At 38.5% G+C, this 21,920-nt stretch overlaps 1 protein-coding gene across 2 annotated transcripts in view; it reads right to left on the bottom strand.

Moving 5' to 3' along the window:
- The window catches only part of STXBP5L (syntaxin binding protein 5L), a 204,894-nt gene extending 185,210 nt beyond the window's left edge, over nt 1-19,684 (bottom strand). Inside the window, exons 1-2 of one of the 2 annotated variants that reach the window (XM_075107357.1) lie at nt 18,317-19,684; nt 569-666 (exon numbers count right to left, since the gene is read on the bottom strand). In XM_075107357.1, coding sequence (XP_074963458.1) covers nt 569-666; nt 18,317-18,514 — 296 coding nt within the window. In that variant the 5' untranslated portion in view covers nt 18,515-19,684. The remainder of the gene's footprint in view (nt 1-568; nt 667-18,316) is intronic. The other variant, XM_075107366.1, reaches the window with a different exon arrangement.
- Between the last annotated feature and the right edge of the window lie 2,236 nt (nt 19,685-21,920).

Raw genomic sequence — 21,920 nt, 5'->3', positions numbered from 1 at the left:
CCTACTGTATAAAAATATACATTAAGTGCTGGCACTGATGTATCTTTATAATTAATGAACACTTTTAAAGTGTTTCATCATCTCCTCCAGGAAGAGATGAATTCTGCCCTACACTCACTTATTTCCCACCATTCACTTGGAAGAGTCTAAACAATATCTCATACATAGATATCTACAGTGAAGATGTCTACAGTTGGCTAGCTGCATTGCTGCAATTAATTTATTGCTAGCACAACATTCACAACTTGCACATTACCGCTTTGTAGTCTACCTTTACATACTGAAAAATGTATACAATGTTTACATTCTGAAAAACAAAAATGAATTCTGCTTTATATTAACAAATATATGCCAAAACCATATGCCAAAAACGCAATAAAAATTTTTCTTTTCGGACAACTTAAAGACCTAAAGGTAATCCCTCAACAGCACATCCTTTTCCAGTCCATCTAAGTAAAGTAAAATGAAGTAGAATGTAACAACATACACTGTTACCTTACCTGAGTGCTTGTAGTAGATGATTCACAAATATATAGAAATGGCATAACTTCTGAATGAGAAAGGATACATTCGTATGGCTCCTGTTCTTGTTCCAATTGCCAGAATTTTCTGAACTGGGTCAAAAGCTAAGGCAGTGGGTAGATAAGGAAAACCATGGCGAACCGTCTGAAACAGAGCGAATGAGCAAAGTAAGTAAACTGTAACCACAGGTAACAGCAGGTATGTTTCATATTATGCACGTAGCAAGAAAATCTATATTTTGCTATATGTTGTAGTATTTGCAATACATTTCAAGAAAAGTATTTTAAAAGATGCAGTATTTTGAATACAGAGGTGAATTCTACTCATGCCAAATTCTAGATATGCTCTTTACTCAGTAAGATTTTAAATGGTTTTGTTGTAACAAAGCAGATTGCAAAGTATAAGCCAATATGCAACTGGTATATATTGCTTATATGGTATACTGAAAGATAACATCATATGCAAGGAAGCTGAACTGTAAAATGAGAAAAAAAAAAAAAAAGGACATGTAATATGCTTTTAAAGCACTGCCACAAATAAGCCTAGCCTCAACAGAAAGAAATGGAACATGTCCAGGGGAAGAGATCCAATAAACCAATAAACCGAATTGAGTCTATGAGATAAAAATCCTTAATATCAAATTAAAAAAACACAAAGATGCCAGAGATGATGTTCTCAAAATGAGCAACTGAACCACTCAACCTTTCCTAATCTTTATTTATAATACTATGCTTTTAATTCTGATTTTTGCAGAGATACCTTGGGGAATAAGTGAACTGAGCATGACGCAACACATCCTTGAGTTTGAAGGCTGCCTCAAATAATATTTAAATTACCTTAACCTGGAGATTATGACAATATGACCTGCCTGATTCTTGTAAGGAAGAATTTTAACAGAAGAAAAAGATTGAAAATAACTAGACTAGACTGTATAAATAAACACAAAAATGAACTATAATTCATTTCGGGGTGTGTGACCTCTTACCTAAAATTGGGTAACAAATAACATTTTTTTAGTATAACAGTATTATATAATATTGAACTCTAGGATTGACTCTTTTTTTAGTATATGGTTGGGAGTGGAGAGGAATTGCTTTGAATTGAATGAAATTTAAGTCTTTTATATTTTTTTCTTCCTTGACATTTTCTTGTCCATGAACCGCATCTGCTGAAGCATTCAGCAGACCCTATGGAACAAGTTCAACAAAAGGGATTCCTTAATTGCCGACCTGTTGAGCAAAAGGCAGCTGATGATTTCAACAGCTCTATCACTGCAACTCTTCCATTACAGCTGGAAACACTTGAACTGATATTCACAAGTAGTTTGGGAACAACCAAATGTATGTCTTTCAGCAAATAACCACTTCCTTAAAAAAAATATATCTTACTCATGTCATCTTAAATATTGCTGATAAAGGATGTCTTTTAAAAAATGATGTCTAAGTATTAGTTTCTAGATTGCAGAAATCCAGAAACATATTCTACTTCAGTAAGTTGTAGAAAGTAACTCACTTTTTATGTTAATGTAGACATTTATCGAAGATCTCCACAACTCTGTTTCGGGGGGGGGGGGTGGGGGGTGGGGGGGGGTGGTGTTTGTTTGTTTGTTTGTTTTTTTAACCTTCTGAACTTCTCAAGTGGTAGGATTACTCAAATATAAAACTTTTTTATTCCAACATCTAATTTGGAATGAGACTTAAATACTATAAAAATGGTTTTACCTCTCATGTCACAAAACAGTCAGAAATTATGAATTTTAGTATTTTCTAGTGCATTGAATGTTTGGCCTAACTGCATTACTAATTTTCCATTACATTTGAGCTTTCAGAATTCTTGTAAATAAATGTTCTTTCCTACCTAGAAAACCCCATATATTTCACAAATTATTATTTTACTATTAATTTTTAGAAATCCCCTCCATAATAAAGTTTGAATTTCTAGCTACTGAAGTCACAGTAAGTTTTTCTGATGTTTAGTTGTGACTGTAGCTTTCAGTACTACTTTTTAGATCTAAGAATGTAAAGATCAATATTTTTAAAGACTTGTTTGCATTCTTGCCTATCTGTTTATCATCTGCTTTGTATTTTCAGTATTTCTGAAAGCTACAGTCAGACTTTTAATTTGGAAATTTTAATTGGGTCCTGTTATTGAGACAGAACTATGTTTTAGAAGCACAGTACATCTTTTCAGGGTCATAATTCAGCAAGAATTCTTAAACTCTAGGATTGACTCAAGTGTTATTTCTGTTTTGCAGCCATTTCCCAAATCTGAGTGTTTACACTACTTCCAATTGGGAAGCTCTTGTGTATGCAAAATTCTGCCATTTGTAGAATAAAAAAAAAAAATTGTTGAAGTCTCAAGTAAAGTATATATATTTATTAGGGCTCTAAAAAAAAGAGCAAAACCAGTTTGGAAGGAGACCCAAGCTATACTGTATACAGTTAAGGCAGAAAAATATGTCTTTATGATTGAGATTTTGGCATGAATTAGAGCAGCCTCAGAAGTGATTCTGAAGATCAAATCTATTCAATAGAACAGGGACAAGCTGTAACAGTTCAGACCTCTAGACTCTCCTCATCAGTCTCGGTCCAACCATGCTTCTGTTTCCAAGGTCTGTGAGAAAAATCTATATGAAAAGCTAGCATTTGAAGTAGATTTTTCAATGCTGCATTGATAAAGCTAGTGTGAACATATGTGTAAGAATGAGTAATGATTCTAGAACTGTGCCTGGGGTTTCTTACAGCACCTACTAATAGAGGTGAAGAAGAGGGGAAGGCCACAAAATTAACTTGATTGTAGGGTGAGAAAAAACCCTACTTAAAACTTAATCTGAGTTGTGTCTAGTAGGAATAACGTAGATCAGAACTATCAACTGTGAGCAGAAAATACAAAACAAAGTAGATTTTTTTTCCAGAATGAAACTATCTCAATACCAGGCAGAAGTAGAAAAAAAAAGTACCCTAAAACTTCAGTCTGTGTTCAACAGAATATAGGACCTACCTACCCCAAACGCCCTAAAGAAGGAGGCAGGGGGAGAGAGAACGAGAGAGCAGACAGCAGATGGAGCCAGGACTGCTTTTCTCCACGTTATCCAGCTTTCTTTTATGTCTCCTTTTTTAGCATGCTGTCTCTAGAGGCAGTCTGTGCTCCCTAGGACATAGAGTTTATGTGCAATATTTGAAATAATTTATTTGAAAAAGACCAATTACAAATGCAGCTACAATTCCAGCATAAATCTTTGTTCAGCTTTGTTATTCTCGCTTAAATTATCTTTTAAATAATTTTAAGCAAATATTCTTATGGTGAATTGCAGGTATATATCATTAAAGTAATCTTTACACAACCAATTTACCTAAATTAATATAGGAAATTGATTATTTGGGCTTGCCAGCATTCTACCAATGAACATTTTAATATGCTGTACGGAACATAACAATCTCTTACTGTCTAAGATACCACGATATATTTCATTAGCTTAAAAAAAGAAAATCACACTAGTAATAATATGCAATATCCAGTATAATTGTTCACATGGTGTATAATGCAATTTTTCAGTATAAGAGCTTTTCTTAACTTTTGTTACATGGTAGTTTTTGTTAGACTGCAAAGACACCATTTTTTCAGTGATTTTTATACTCTCAAAATACTCCAGAAAATACACAACAAAATTTTAAACTGTGTCAATTAAGTAATACGGTTTATAGTCAAAACTATTCCTGCTAATTTGCATAAAGATAAAATTGTAACTTTTCTACTAATATTTTGCAGATACCCTGTTTTGTGTAACACCTGACAACAAAACCAATTTACTTAGGTAAATAATTTTGAGAAAATGCCTATTTGTTAAAATTGAACTATGTAGTGTAAGCCTGTGACTCAGGATGTAGAATCTACTTCCAAATTGCAACCGACACGCCACATGCAAAAGTCGCATTGAAGCAAGTAATTTATTGGTTTACAGAGTAGAGGATGAAGTGTTGACTGAAACATATATAATTTCTTACTCAGCTATGTAGGAAATTTAAAAATGTCCATGATTACAGCTTTCACCAAGGTTGTAGTGGTAAAAATGGGTGCTTATAAAGATGAGCTGCCATGCATTATATTGCTATATGACCATGACATCCCTCATCTATAGGCTTCTGTGCCTGGAATCTCTGATCGTTAAGATTGCTTCCTCCTCAGGAAAGATGGAAAGAGGACAAGATATCAGTAGGCTTCCAGCCTAAGAAAATTACACAGGAGGGATACACCTTTTTATTAGCTAAATTTTCATTTTTCAAATTAATATTTTTTGTAAAAAGCACAGCTTAGCTAAAACTTTCCAAAATTTCAGACCCGCACCATGGATTCCATTTGGCTCTTACCCTTACATTAGGAGCCAGAGCTTCTGAGCATGTTCAAAGGATATTCTAAAAAATCCCCCTCCCCCTCCCTCCCTCCCCCCCCTTAGGTACAGATACCCATGGACAGTTGTTTTACTGTGTGTAAAGCTGGAAACAGTCATATGGAAAAAACCATCTACAAGAGGGACCCTGGAGCTACGGACTGGGAAGACTAATTTCCATCCCTGACAAGATGGTAAAATAAAGACTAACTGAACACATGGATAAAGATCATCTGCAGAACCCAGCAGGCTTTCTACAATGGGAAATCCTGTCTGACTAATTTTCTCTAATTCTATGAAGCTGTCAACATGCATATAAATAAAGGGGATATGAATATACGTAATTTTTCCAAAAGCCTTCCAATAATGTTCCACAATAATGTTATTAAAGAAATAAAATTGTCAGGGGACTGAAGTTTTTTGTTTTGTGGACTGAAAGCTGATTAGATAACAGGGAAAAAAGGATAGGATTTAATGGATTTTTACCAGGGAGCAAACTCAGAAGTAGGGTACTCCATGGACGGGTGCTTGGACCAATTTTATTCATCGTCTTTAATGATCTATAAAAGGTAGTGAACACTGAAATCTCCTTTGGACAGTGAAAGTCAGTACCGATGGTGACCAATTCCTGAAAGACCTCATTAGCCTAAATAAGTGGGCAAGAAGGTGATAAATGATCTTCAGTGTGGATAGCAGTAAGATAAGGCATCTAGATGGAGAAAAAGAATCTTAACCAGGCTTACACAATGCTGAATTTGGAACTAGCATTTACAACTCAGGAAAGTGATTCTGTGGGCTTGGTTGGCATTCCTCTGAAGTCTTTGGTTTAAAGTGCAGCAGTAACCCAAAAGCCAAGTAATGTTGGATATAATCAGGAAGAGCACAGAGAATAACACAGAGGGCATAATTTTGCTGCTATATAAAACATCTGTGAGCCCATTACTTGAATATTGTATGCAGCTCTAGTCTCCACAAGTGAAGATGTAGTCAAGTCAGAGCCAAGACAGGGAAGGCAACTCATGCTCAAGGTGATGGATACAAGCCTTATCAGGAAAGACTAAAAAGTGCTGCAACGTCAGTTTGGAGAGGAGAAGGCTGTGGGGGGATATGACTGAGATTTACAGAATCAAGAGAGTGGGTAAGCTAAACATGGAACTCTTTCTAAGTAAAACCACAGAGCCACTCAAAACAAGTAAAAGGTTAGTTTAAAATAGAAAAAAAAAAAAGAAAACATTTCTTCACACAACAGGTAATGAACTTCTGAAACCTGACACGATAGGAGGTCGTGAAGGCTGACAGTATCAGCAAGTTCAAAAAGGCATTACAAATTCATGGACATTATTGATAAATGCATTCTAAAAGGACTGGCTAAAGACACACTGTCTGACATCTCCAATCCAGTGATGGTGGATGATGGGAGATTAGGAAGGGAATGGACTGCAGAAAGTCATCTAACTACTCTGCCTAAATGACATATTCTATTGCCACTGTCAGAGACTGACTGCTGGGTGATAAGGACCATTGGTTTGTCTGAGCAGTGTATTTCTTACGAGCATATTATCTTCACCAGCAGCAGTGCATCCATGAGAGGGAGAAAAAGGATATCAGTATTGGAGGAGAAAAACACATTAGAGAAAAAAACATGGAAAATGTGGATACACAAAGGAAAAAAGAGAAGTGTTACTAGAATATGGAATACAGAGGCAGGGAGAAGAGAGATGCACAGGAATCATTCAGATTAGTATAAAAGCTTCATAATATTTACATAGACAATTTTTGGCACAGAAGAATACTTTCAGCAATAGGCAAATTTGTTTTGTCTTTTAGTTTTTAAATTACGAAACTTACTTTGTTATAAAAGGTCACTTAAGCTATGGTAGAATTTTGAGAAGATACTTGTCCTGGACATAAAGCAGACCTCAAACACATACTGAAATTTTAACAGTTTAGTTTCACGTATTTTATCCACTGATGATTGTATTTATATGAAAAAAATCAGTAAGGTATGATGGACTATTTGAACTGAACTGACATATATTTATACATTTTTGTACTATGAACATAGGAAACCTTTTTTCCTTTGAAAGCAGCTTAATGTACTTTAAAAAATGAAAGCATAAGGTTACAAAAAATCAGTATCAAGTCTATATTTTAGTATGTATTGTCTTCACTCTACTATTTTTAAAAAGTCTATATGCAGACCACATGACTGTTTTTTTAAACCATGCTAGTTCTACCACACATTACATAATTTTTCTATTTCCTCATATTGCTTGGCCCTGAAAAAGAAAGTACATCCAAACGCATCTTCCAGACAATTAGTTTTAAAAATAACTAAAGAAGAAATCTTGCAGTTGTCACTAAAGTTCCTCTTTTCCTGACAAAAAAAAATCTGCACAGAAACTTCAGAGGTGTGTTTTCCCACTGTGATTTTCAGTTCTGCAAACTGGATGTTAAAGACTATCACGTAAGAATGGTCCTATTCACATATGATTCATATTGATACAAATAGCCAAGTTAATTGAACCGCAGGGAAAAATAAGGCCTTCTGAATTTCAAAAAGCATTCTCTTCATGCTTGTTCTTTGAAATATACTGTAGTGTACCAAAATACAAAATTAATACAATTCAGACAGAAAAATCCACAAATAAATAAAATTACATTGATGCCCATACTGCATTATTCCCAGTTCACAGCACAGGTGAGGTTGGAAGGGAACTCTGCAGACTGCCTAGTCCAACACCCCTGCTCAAAGCAGAGTGGCTAGATTTTAATCTTACTTGCTTGATCTATTTAAGACACTGTTGTGGCCAAGCAACTGCTTGACAACTACACCATCTTGCCACATCTACCACAGCACGGAGTTACATCATAGTAAGTTAATAAAACAAGTTACAGGTATCCTGGATTCAGCTGGGATAGAGTTAATTTTCCTCCTCGTAGCTGGTATAGTGTTGTGTTTTGGATTTAGTATGAGAATAATGTTGATAACACACTGATGTTTTAGCTGTTGCTAAGTAGCGCTTATACTAGTCAAGGACTTCTCAGCCTTCCATGCTCAGCCATGTGCACAGGAAGCTGGGAGGGGTTACAGCCAGGACAGCTGACCCCAACTGGTCAAAGGGATATTCCATACCATATGACATCACGCTCAGTTCATAAGCTGAGGGGAGCTGGCATGGGGCAGCAATCACTGTTCAGGCTGGGCATTGGTCAGCGGGTGGCAAGCAATTGTATCATGCATCACTTGCTTTGTATATTATTATTATGGCTACTATTTTACTTTACTTTATTTCAATTATTAAACTGTTCTTATCTCAACCCACGAGTTTTCTCACATTTACTCTTCCAATTCTCTCCCCCATCCCACCAGGGTGGGTGGGAGGGAGTGAGGAAGCAGCTGTGCCCTGCTGAGTTGCTGGCTAGGGTTAAACCACAACAACAGGGTAATGCATGAATATAATCATCTCAAGAGAGGTATTATCCCCTTTGGGGACATCCTAAGTTCAAGAGAAGACATCGTATGCAAAATGATTTCACCTCTTCCCTTCCCATTCTTTCCTAAAAGAACTCTACCAACTTAAAAAAAAAAAAAAAAAAAAGACAAATCTACAAAAAGGGAGGAACATGGAGAATGCAATGAAGGAATTGCATCCTTTGTTCAGTAAATATGCTATAACAGACTTCTCCCTCTTGCCATTTAAACTGGTAAGAAGAAATAGAGCATCAACCTATAGAAAAATGCCACAGACTTTAATAAAACTGTATTTGCCCTTGGCTTTAATGTAAAAATATAAAAAACCCAACAACTCTAAAACACTGATTTCAAAGCTCAATTTGGCCTACCTACTCAAGTGAGACTTCTGTCCAAATGGAGAATCATTATAGTCAAAGTAATTCAAATAATAGTTCATATTGATTTTGTTGTTATTGTTGCATCATTTAACCATATTACTCTAGAACTTGAAATAGTTTAGTTCCGAATATCATCTGTCTGATAGAGATCTGTTTTATGGGTATTTACAAGAATTGTAAAATCATTCAACATATCATCTGATAGCCCTGAAAGTAAAATATTTTTGTCTTCACTATGACTGTGGATGCAGATAATAACATGACTTCATAACGTTAATGAGAAAGAAAAAAAAATCTTTTTTTATTAAAGTTACACCAGACCAGCAAGGCAATAACTGATTAATTTTGCATGTCTTCCCATTTTCAGATTTTCTGGAACTTTTGTACTTTAGGCTGATTATGTCCTGTTCTTTTATGGCTGATTGTGGTTACTGTTCTGAAGTAGATATTTTGTTCGCTGCTTTCAGAATCTTTTAATTTAAAAAAAAAAAAAAAAAAAAAAAACACAAAACCAAACAGCCATATTGAGAAATTTAAAAAAAATTTGCATGAAAATTCCAAGCTACTACAATAGAAGAAAATTTTGCTACTACGATAAAGTTCTTGAAGGTTTGGGGTTTTTTGGAAAAGCGATAGAAACACGGTGTTAAAACCCTACTTTGATATAGAGACAATCTATATTATTGTTGTATTCGTGCGGAAATTTTTTCTTTTGCAACATAGTTTGGCATTCCCGTATACAAATACTATTGCCAGATTTCATTACTAGCATTTACAACATTGTTTACTCTTTGTTACTAAGTCATAATTAATCTTCTCCTACCTTCTTTCTGTATGCATATTGTATGCAATTTGAGGACTTTTTTCTGATGCTGAATTGAGAATTTAATCTGGAGATGTTGGCTAGCATCTCAACTCACATATGGTGAAGATATATTCCAAATGAAAGGGAAATATTTTGTGGCAGCTTTTTGCCCTCTGACAGCAGTGAAATTCAGATCTTGCACTTCAGTATCCCCCTCTGCATTGCCCATAATGCTACCAAGTGCGTAGCTCACAGACACAAATGAAGACACTCTATCCAAAGATCAGAAGGATCAGATCTCTGTTTACATAACTAAATGCCCATTTTCCTGCCTTTGCCTCATTCAGTGAGCATTTAAAGACATATGTAGGGACAAACAATTAATAAACTAGGGTTCTTTGGACCCAACACAATTAACTTTTATCCACAGCTACAATGGAATGTGTCTGTAATAGCAATGATGTTGGACAGGTCTAACTGAAAGCACATACCCATCCTTAAGGGATACAATAGATGGAATGGGATGAATGAAGGCAAGATGAGAATTCATTATTTATTTAGTATGACTTTTTGTGATGTCCAGTGGATAATGCAGAGATTCTCTCACAGGAACTGTTGCAAAGACGACACACATAATAGCATCCCCATCCTTCCCACATGTTGTGCACTGTTCAAATCAAATGTGATGGAGGACAGGAACAAAACAAGCAGACATTTCAAGAAAATACAAAAATGCCATAAACACTAGATTGCCACACATATAAATGTAACTAGTACTAGCTGAATAAGGGACCGGATTTCTGAGTGTTTGATCTCACAGCATTCTTAAATGGCAGATTTTTTAAATGAAATATAAGCAATTATTTTTCATTTATTAGATCCTAATTCTGAAAAAAAGACATGCTACCATATACACCTGTATCTGCACATACACCACTGAATTCACTAAGGCTACTTTTGAGTGCATGCATTCATCAACTCAAAGCCTTAAATATTAAGGGTCATTTTTCTTTTCTTCAGTACAGTATACAACTTAACTTCAAAGGAACCATAAAAAGCGTACTTCATCAGACTTTGACCCTAGCTACAGGCAACAGATTGTCTCTAGTATTTTTTACTATTCATAGTCTGCTGGTGATCTGTTAGGAATGGACACAGCACTGCACAAAGATAACATCTCATTACATTTGAGCATATTTACCAGCCATCTGTACCTAACAATATTGCTTTCTCTCCTCTCCACAGATGCACATTACTTATACTTCTAATCATAATCCTCTAACTTTCCCCTACAATGATCCTAACATACACTGTGACAAATTAATATATCCCTATAAGCTGCTTTTAGAAACACTTTTTTCTTAGAATAGCCAATAGACCAGTACATTCATGTGGTTTAGGGTATATTAGTTCTCTACTGTTTATAAAGTGAACATACTAACACTAACATCTCACAGAATTTTCCCACAAACCTCAAAAAGTGATCTGGGCATATACCATACACCAGGGAGCATCAGGTGTCTCAGAATAAGAGTCAGATATAAATGGAGATTCATCTACACTAACCAAGTCAGAATGGAGTCTGTCTTAGATTTAGTCCACTTCCACTGAGGACAGCTGCATGTTTTATACAATACATATATTTCTACTGGAAAAAAAAATCTCCCACCACTTCATATTTTACCTGTGAACCTCCAAGTAATTTCTGTCAGTTCTTTAAAAAATTAAGTATGTCATTTTCTTTCAGAAATAAGTAGGGGAAAAAAGTTGCTTATAGAACCAATGTTTTACATGACAGCTCTCTGATTAGAACACTCCCTGAGATATGGCCCAACCAGGCTGAATTTCCTCCATCCTCCCAGAACAGATTCAAAATCACTTTTCCCACTGCAATGGTGAGAAAATTTCTCATTAACTAACTGGTGGCCCACAGGTGAGGTACAGTATATCCAGCGTGTCTAGTTCCCAGTAGTAGGGAATAATAGTTAAGAGGATAAACGTGATGGAACGCAAAATAAAGGAGAGACAACAGAAGAAAACTTGGGGATAGGAATTAACTTTGAGAAAAGCCCTGTGTCCCAGGTATAAACTCAGTACAGTTCTCACAGGGTGAGAGATGGCATCACCACACCAGATTGTAGGGGTCAGGCCTGTGCTATTTAAATGTGAAGTCACCAAGCTCCTCAATGTGTTCCATGTTTTTTTCACCATTTCCAGGATATCCAGGGATTTCTCATCATCAGCTCAGGGAAGGAAGACTAGAGTTCTGTTGTGATGGTCTGATCTCTGAACAAGTGCCTGTGAAAAAGTGACCCCTGAACAGAGAGAATATTAAGCTATCCTTAATATACACTACCAGTGAGAAGCAACATCCTCTCTTTCTTGTGAGGAAAAAGTATGTCCTGAATTTCAATTCTTTATCCAAGGACTCCACATGATTGAAATTAATGAATCCTTAGATTAAAAAAACAACAACAAAAAATCCCACTTGAAATGGCACACAAAATTACAGTTTAACCTTTAGGTTGCCCTGTGTGGAGTCAGGAGTTGAACTCATTGATCCTCATGGGACCCTTCCAACTCAGGATATTCTATGAGTCTTATATTGCTAAAAATGCAAGGTCAACCATGAAAACCAGAAAAATTAGAACATACATAAACTATAATAATCTACACAACATGAATTTGTTCCCCTCTTGTAGTGATTAATTAAATTATCTTTTTCTGCCATAGAACTTTTGCCTTACTCCATGCATAGTACAGTCTGGTCTGTCCTATGGACAAAACAAAAGTAAACAATTAAAAAGCTACTGCTACTGTCTGCCAAACTCGTCGTGGCACAAAATAGGAAGGAGCAAGGTACAATCCGGATAGAAAACTGCAGAAAGGGAATTCTATCAATGCCCTTATCACTTAGTTTTATAAATGATCAAACCAAGGACTGTGAATTAAGCTTTTCACGTGTGGCTGCTAATCATGTTTCCATTTAGTGATTGACCAATTTGAGATAATGGAGGTTGATGATATTCATACATCTTAGGTACAATTCACAGGTCCGATGGGGAGTCATTATTCTACCTGTAGTCATTTGAGACAGAAAGAAAATTCAGAGCCGTTCTGACTTTCTAAGGTGAACATATAAATTGACGGTATGGATAACCAGCCTAAAGACTACTCTTTAGGTGTGCACAATACTTTCAACAGAATGTGAAAGTAATGGGAGGCATAATGGGAAGACATAAGTGGCATAAAAGTGTTAAATATGCTAAAAAAAAAAAACCAGATTCAAAGCAGGTCAAGCTGGAAACTCAAGACAGTGCACACTAAACAATCTGTCATTTGGGACTTTCTGTGCCTCAGTTCCTCATCTATACAGCAGGAATAATAATATCTCCATCTCACATAAATATTATGAAGGTCAATTCATTAATGTTTATAAAGCTTCCAAAACTACAGTGGTGAGCACTTCTATTCCAAAAGTCCATTGGGAGCTTAATATTAAGGTATGCTCTAAGTATGCAAAGAAATATTGAAGTGCTTTCCATTCAGCAACTGCTATTCGTTTCACTAAATTAGACCTATAGAAGAAATATGGGATCATGTAATTAAAGGTCATATGCGCAAGCAAACATAACTTAAGAAATTTGGAACTTTTGAGTGCTTTGTTTTGCAACCTTCAAAGTCTTAAATTGGCTTTGAAGCTTTAATTGCATGTGTTGGCCTTGAAGGGTCTGCATTAATCCATTTAGGATTAGTATTCGATTAACAAACAAACAGAGCAATGCAAAAAGGTAGGTATTTATAAAAAATAAAACGAGAGTCCAGTTATAGTACTATGGGTAGCTTAAAGTCTTCAAAGTTCTTAAAAAAAGAAGCTTTTAACGTGTTATGCTCTTTACCACTGATGAGTCCTATTTCTAATTAATACAAATATTTTAAAAAGAAACATACCTTATGATCATCCCACATTTGATAAAATTACCATCATCTAACTACAGAAGTGCCATTTATAATGCTGTTGTTTTCAACAGAATAGAGTTTTGCACCTAACACTAGATCACAGGTCTGGTATATAGGAAAAATCCTTCACAACATTATCTCTTATTTGTCATTTAAGCATTGAACAAACTCTGAGCACTTGCAAGGGTTAATACTCACTTTAAAATGGGTTTTCTCTGAAATATAGCACCTCACACACTTTCTCCCCCATCCCCAAATGACCTTACTAAGGAAACTCTACAGATCACCAAACAGCTCAAGCTAACTAAAACACTATGGACAGCTTATAACAAAGATGTTTGCATTTTTTTATTCTTCATAACAACAAATAGAAGTATGTGCTACTGCAGAATTGTTTTTAAACTGCTGTTCCAAAATTCACCTTCTCTCTATTATCATTGAAATGCTGTACTTGCAGTTAAAGTACATACTTGACTGCTATCAGAGGGACTAAATGTTCATCTTCATAGGCTGACAAAATAAAGTATTACCATCTATAAACTCTGAGAATTAAAATTTAAGACCACCTTCTAGAAAATCCAGATAATTAAGGTATTTAAATTGGCTACTGATTGCATGCACCTTGAGGGCCTGTTTTTGTCAAAGATAAGTAGGGTTAGGAAGGCACAACTGTAATCAGCCACGGGCTTCCATACCAATTTCAACAAAAACCTAAAACTATGCTGACCTCCATAGGTTTTGTATAAAGATTGGGTAATGTGCATACTGAAACTATGACTACACTATCAATATGAATAATACAGCAAGATTCAAAGGGATGTTTATTAAATAACAAGACTACCCAGTAATAACACTGAAGACTAGCTTTGGAGAGAATACGAATCTCATCCTTCAGGGTCTAAAGGAAGTCCATAACCATCAGCATTTGGCAAATAATTCTGTGAGAAGAAGATTAATTGTGCATTTCTTGAACCTCTTCTAGGGTACCCAGTTGCTGCCTACAGCTATAGAAAACATACTGGACTAGATTAATTGTATATATTATAAAGCACAACTGTTACTATGCTCTTAACTGAGGTCTTGATTTCAGACATTTTCCGCATGAAGTTGTCAACATCATGTTCTACAGATTTAACCCTATGATTGTTCTTCAAGAAAAGCTGAAGTAGTTCTCGATGGGAGACTTATTTTCATTGAGAATATCCACTCTATGTTCAAAAAGTGTACATATTCATTCTTATTCAGTTTTTTCCCAACTGCATCATCCCCTAACAATCAACCTTCTGCGAAAATAATAAAATCCCTGTTTTCTCCTTTCATGTTCTTTCTGCTCAAAGTTCTACTCAAATAATTTACAACACCCTAACTGCAATCTTCTCACTTCCTATATTAATAGGAGATGTCTCCCCAGTGCTGTAGTTTAGTTTCTACTTGCTACAAACATAGGTAAGCCTTAAAAAATCCTTTCCAGGAAAAAAAAAAAGACATATATACAGAGGAAAAATAGAAAGGAGCAAAATCGAGGAAACCAGGTCTGTACCTAGTTTTTGGCATGCTGCTGCTCTCACACACATTCAATTAAAGTGAACTATAACCAATATTTTCACGATTTCCACTTGGATACCCAAACCCCAAGAGCAGCCCTAGATATAACATAAACTATACCTCAGCTTCATGTTGTCACAAAATACAGTTCTGACAAAATTTCACATTACTTAAATACTTTGAAGAGGGTGCCACTGATTCATTAGTACAGCTACCAACATATAAATTTATCATGCTTAAAAAAGGCTGTAGCTATTCCATATGTATTAGTTTCAAGAATATTTCATTTATAGTCTTTCAATACAGAAGATTATGTTAATGATTAAAATATAAATGTAAAGTAACTCATTGTGAACATCTCAGTGTAAAATGAAATATTCAATTTACTTCTATTAAGTTCTAATCTACATCTCAGAAAGACACTGTGGTAATAAGCATCCTAAAAATGTCACAAAATGGAGAGAGCGCTTTCAGGTGTGTTACTAATGAAATCAGGCACATTACCAACAAAAACAGTGCTCTCATGAGGATGGGGTCTGTGTTATTAGTCAAGCAGACCTCCCACAGACTTCAGAAAGGCAAATTATTTAAATAAAAACTGCAGGGTAAGGCCCTTTAATTCTTAAGTATGAGTCAGCTTTTATGTTTCATATCTAAATTAAGATTTTAGAACCAGCAAAGAAAGGAAAACCAGTTTGGGGTGCAAGTTAGACTGTGAGCCCATCTGCTTTGATCCTGCAGATCATAACAAACCAACTAAAACTGCCATTAGCTTTACTCAGTTCTGTGTGCAGCAGGATCACAGATCATGAATCCTTAAATATGCAGCCTATATAATTTATGTAACTTCACATGAAAATACACAAATAAAATACCAGAAGCTTTACACAACAAAAGCGCGGGGAAGACAAGGCACAATATGTGTCTTGCTGTATTTTCAAACTAATCCCAATTGACTGAGGTATAAATTATGGCTCAGATTCTGCACCCTGAAGCATGCGGGATCAAAGCTGCGCCTGCGTCAAGTCCCACTGCCTTTGGTACACTTGCAGAGTACATAATGCAGGATTGGGGCCTGTGGGGTTTTGTCGGTTCTCTCAAACATGCTTGTAACGTTACTAAGCTGTAATATAGCTGATTAAGTAGAGCCTGTTGAATAAAATTGCAGAATTTTATTAATAGAAAATCACTGAGTATTTTGGAAGTTTGCTTTTAGCATACTTTTGTATCTTGAGAAGAGGAAGCTGGTATGTTATATACTATAGAGTAGACTTCTGCAGTACCATGCATTCATAAGCAAGTGCTGATGCAAGCAACCAAAAGCCTTCCTGTACAAATATTTACTTTACTGAGAACGTTTTAACCCGAGAGCTAAGACAGGCAAATATTGCCTACTGAAATCTTCTCAAAATGACATATTCCCTGGGTACCAACTAGATCTATTTCCAAGGAGATCTATCAGAACACTTTACCGTCTTCCAAGTAATATCAAGCCAAGGAAGGGAAATAACAAGAGATTGGACAGAAAATTAATTTCATCTTATGTTGACTATTTTTGCAAATATACCATAAAAAATAAAAATATATCATACTAAATACAAATCTCTGGCCCTATCAAATGACTTAATCATGAAGAACCATGTTGAGTTTTAGCCTTACTCACAAGTCTCAGAATGTCAGACCTTCTATTGATATTTTAATGTATCTTGAGTATTTGCATTATCTTTTTACTGAAGTGACAAAAATGGGATATTGCTGTCCTGAATACCTGGAGTTTCACAAAATGCTAAATTACTGTGTGCACATAAGCAAAAGGAGTCAAATTCAACCCCAAGAAACAGGTATGATTCTAATGCACTGATCACTGACACTATATTAAACTACAGCATAATTTGACTCAAATGGCCTGAACCTGCTTTGGTTCAGGATGGCAAAAAGCTATAAAACAAATTAGAATTACATAGAACCTATTCCAAAGATCTCTGACTCTTTAAGTCATGGGGGCTCATCCTTCTTCCCCTGAATTCTGTAAGACTTAACACTAGCTGTAGCTGAAAACCAAATAGAATTAGAATCGTGATATCAAAGACCAGGAAACTGTGTGTTTCACAAGGACCAGATCTGCACACAAACTGTCTATAGGCTTGTCCTGTTTTTTATATTTCTTCCTTCCTCCCAAAACAAAAAAAGAAATGAGAATGTGTTGGAGTTAGCCGTAACCTAAATTTCAAATCAACTGGCATCTGGTTAATAAAATCTGGTTAATAAAAGGAAAGTATACGTAATAGGTAAAGTTCATTTGCACTTAATAATGTAAAATGCACTAATTAAAATTCTGGGTTTGCAGGTCCTAAGCAAAACAAATAAGCAAACAAAACTTCTAATAAAGCCAAAAGAATTAATGTCAAAGTTAACACCGGAGAATCATAACATAATCTCTCCTTTAATTTTTGGTCTTCATTGCAAAAGTATGATTTTCTTATTCCAGCGTTAGTCAGAAGTACCAAATAGTTTGTACTGATTTTTCACTTGTGTATTTAAGAACACCACCGAAAGCTCCATTGCAGAAAACAGGTACAAAATATAAAACACAGAGGGATATCTTCTGCTTTCTACTCAAAGAAAACCCCCACTTAAGGGCCTAACCAGCACATAAAGACCAATGCCAAACAAATTTGGCAACTTCTGGTATTTATGCTGTCCCACTAATTTTATTGTCATTATAATCATGATCTTCAGGACTACTGCTGAAAAAAACAGCCTGAATTTATATGCAATCCCTCACAGATAACTGAAGTGCTAGGTTCAGTAATCACTGCATTACCTTTTATGTCTATCTTGTGCCTTTTTCTTAAAAAAGGGAAGGAAAGGAAGAGAGGACAAGAAGAGTGAGGAGAAGTAGATGTATACAATTTTGAATTTCTGATGACTTCTAAATGTAATCTGTACTAGCACCAACTCATTTGCTTTCCTGCCCACAATCTTGTTACTAGTTTGGGGTCCAAGCGTCAACTTCTGATTTGACCCTGAAAGCTGAAATCAAAATTTTTATTAATTCACTGACCACCCCAACTGTGCAGCAGTAAGAAAAAAAGCATCAACGAGATCCCTGTCTTTTCATTCCGAAGTCCTTATACAACCACTGCAGTTCTCAAGTAAAAGGCTTACTGGCATCATTATTTCTGGGGGCCCCCCCCATACCTTTTATTATTTCCCTAGTAAAAAAAAATTACAGCCCTTACCTTGCAAATTTGAAAATAATCTGAAGTGAGCGTCTCCTGGATCTCGTCTCTGGGAGTCCCTGCAGCACCTGCAGTCCCTCCCGGGTGCACGGAGCCACCACCAGCCCCACTTCCACCACCACTGCCACCACCACTGCTTCCACCAGGGGATGAGGCAGTTAAACCATCCAAAACTTTGCGAAAATTAAATTTCTTCATTTTGGAAGAATCTTTCGGAAGATTTGGGGGTGGGGAAAGGATGTGTCGTAACACATTCAGCTACATGTAGCAAAAGAAAAAGTCTTTAATGGTCCTCTGAGTGAGGCAGCACTTTAGCCCCTTGTACCAAACAGAATGTCAATATTAGGTGTAATTGACTGAAAAATACAAAGGCTTCATTTTGTCAGACGTCAAAGCTACCTGGAAAGATCCTTTAAAAAAAACCAACAAACCCAAGAAATTCCACAAGCAGCAAAACTAAGATTTACGTTCAAACAAGGAACAATGGAACAACCGCCTTCGGGTTCTCTCACAAAATCCACATTTAGCAGTGGTTAAAACCGAAGAGTAAATAAAAAATTCAAGCCGGCATCCAAAACGGTAGGCTCCATCTCTCTATCTTTTCTGCCTACGATTTGCCTTCGGTACTGGATTATTTTAAGAGAATTACACAATATTTAATTCCCTCTTCCCCTCACACCCCTTTCAGTCAGGGGTCTCTGTCCCCGCGGTTTCGGGGCTGCGGGTTCCCTCTCCCCACAGCCGCGGATCCCGCTACCTGGTTCCCTGCCGACCCCGGCAAGCGCCGGCAACCGCTGCTGCCCTTGATCCTCCTCTCCCCCTCGGGCTCCCGGCCGGAAGGTGCGAGGCCGCCCCACGGCGGAGCGGGAGCCCCTCACTTTCCGTGAGGACCGAGCGACGGTAACGAGCGACCCCCTCAGCCCGCCCGCCCTGCCGGCCGTCCCGGGCTGACCACCTGTCCCGCCCCGTCCCTGGGGTGACGGACCCCCTCAGCCCTCTCCCGCCCGAACCGGTCACCGAGCCTGTGCCGTCGCCGTACCCCCGGGGCCGCCCCGGGGTGGGGGAAACACACCGGGCTCCCTCAGCGCCGGGGGTAACCGGGGCGACGCGCCTGGCGCGGCCACTTGCTCTGAGGCGACGGTTCCTAACGCTCCCCGAGTACGCCTGTGAGGGCGCGCGGAGGGGCGGGGCGGGAGAGTAGCGGGGCAGGGGAGCGGAGGGCAGCAGCGGCAGCAGCGGCGGCGGCAGCGGCGGTCCCGGCCAGCTGCGGCGACTACCACCCGACCCGCGCGCTCGCAGCCGTTCTCCGAGGTACTGAAACCTCCGCCAGCGGCGGCGGCGGCGGCAGCGGCGGCGGCGGCGGCGGCTCCGGCTCCTCCTCCTCCTCCTCCTCCTCCTCCTCCCCCACGCACGCCCGCCCCGCCCCGCCCCGCCCGCCACTGGGCGACTGCACCCCTTCACCTCCCTCGGCGCGCGCGGCCAGCCCCACTAGGGGGAAGAGCGGCCCAAGGGTTGGTGATTGACAGCAGCTATTGCTTCCGATTGGCTGCCGAGGGCAAGTTGGGTGGATGTGAATGGCGGAAAGGGGAGGAGGGTGGGGACTACTCTCAACCGTGGGCTCTAGGCGGAGCCTCAGGCCGACACTTGCTACGGTAGGGACAGCATGGCTGACCGCCGCGGTGGTCCGCGGCGTCTGACTGCAGGGCTGCAAAGATGGGCACGCGCTCTCACCAATCGAAAAGGCTGCACCGCGAGTTTCCCTCCCCTATCCCCGGAGCTGTGAGGCGCGACGCCCCGCCCCTCCAGCTCAGCCGGCAGTGTGGGGCGGGGGCGGGGCCAGGCTCGGGGCGGGGCACCAGCGGGCAGCGCGGGGCGGGACCATCCCCCGACGGCCACGCCCCAATGCGGCGAGAGCGGGAGCAGTAGCGGCCGGCGGGGCGAAGGCCTGAGGGGGAGTGGGGCTGGGAGGGTCTGACCCCGCCGAGGTTCTTGTGTCGGGGGGAGAGCTGAAGTTGGTTTCTCAGCTTCAGGCTAAACAAACCCAGAATGTCAGGGGAAGTAACGGTGCGGGCGGTGACTGAACGAGGGGGAGCCTCCATCTCCTGCCAGGGTGCAGAGCGGTCTGAGTGGGTGCACGTCTAGCCCGTGTACTTGATACTGCCTGGCACCTCGGAGACAAATCCGCTTTTAATTCCCGAGAAGATTAAAATAACCCACGGTTTCCCTTCCCTTCAGTGACTGTGCGAGGCTTGCTCTTAAGTCATGGGCAGCATGCGATGCGGGATGGTGTCTCTGGCCTCTGAAGTGCGATGCGGCACGAGAAGCATTATACTGAGCACAAGACTCTATAAAAATGTTATTCAGGTCAGAAACAAATGAGGTAGCTATTAAAAGCGACTTGTAGCGCAGCACTGTCAGTCTAGTTGGAAGCTTGAAACTGAATAAAACAGTGTAAGGGACAAACTTGTTCTGTATGGTACTAAATATGTAGCACCTCTTCTTGTGTAATAAAATCATAGAAGCGATGCACAATGGTCACCTTATTTTACAGCTTCTTCAGGAACACTTGCTATAGTTCTGATGCTCACTCTAATACCTGATGCTTTTTTTGTAAATACTACAGTTCCGTGAAGCAAGGTAATACGTGTTTATTTTAGCTTCTTACACTGAGCTCCCTACTTTTTTTTTTTTTTACTTTGGCTCATCCCTATGTGTTCACAGATACTCCCCATCTGAACGATAAAAAGATTCCAGTGAAGTTCAAAGAATAACTGTAGCCTCACTTATGCCCTCATGAAAAAATAAAGGATACATTACTGATGAAACTGGAAAGGTTGATAGGTTTCTGTAGCCAAAAAAAAAAAAGGAACAGAACTTTGTATGAGAAACAAAATATATGAGGATTATGGCTAGGAGACAAAAATTAAAAAGAGGGTGGAACTGAGTAAGCAAATCTGTAAAGATGCAAGTGCAGGGTTTTGGAGGATAAGGAAAAGTCAAAACTCAGTTGAAGCTATTTGAAGAATGCCATGTCCTACTGGTATTATGTTCACCACAGGCAATGCAAGTGAAAAGAAAAAAAAAGCTAACAAAACCCAAAAGAAAGATAACAACATGAATTGTAAAAAAGGAAAGGGAAAGATAAGGTTAAAAATGAAATAATTAGGATGAAGAAGATGTCATGAACAGACTTGCAAAAAAGAATAGACTGGGAGTCAGGGTGCTAGAGGAAGAAAATCTGATAACGTAATAGTCCCACAGTTCTAGGGAGGGCAGAGATAAGATGATTAGTTTTAAGTGAAGAAAAGGAAGGACCAAAATTAGAATGATAAAAAGGCTTTGGAAGGGGAATAAGATGCATACAGTTTTGGAATATCAACAACGTTTGTCTTTCAGAGAATCAGTATGAAGAGCTGGGTACAGGGGATTAGATACTACCTCAGAGCATCCAAAAGGGCAAGGATCCTCACATTGCCAGTGTGCTGTTAGGAAAACAGACTTGTAGAAAAAAAGCCCGAGAACTGGATACTGCCCAACAAAACATTGAGCAGTTCTGTTTAAAAGCACCAACTGAGAAAAAGACTTTGATTCACTACTTGTGAAT

This window comes from Phalacrocorax aristotelis, chromosome 1 (assembly GCF_949628215.1).
Source record: "Phalacrocorax aristotelis chromosome 1, bGulAri2.1, whole genome shotgun sequence".
Lineage (NCBI taxonomy): Eukaryota > Metazoa > Chordata > Aves > Suliformes > Phalacrocoracidae > Phalacrocorax > Phalacrocorax aristotelis.
This window is presented reverse-complemented; position numbering and strand designations above follow the sequence as displayed.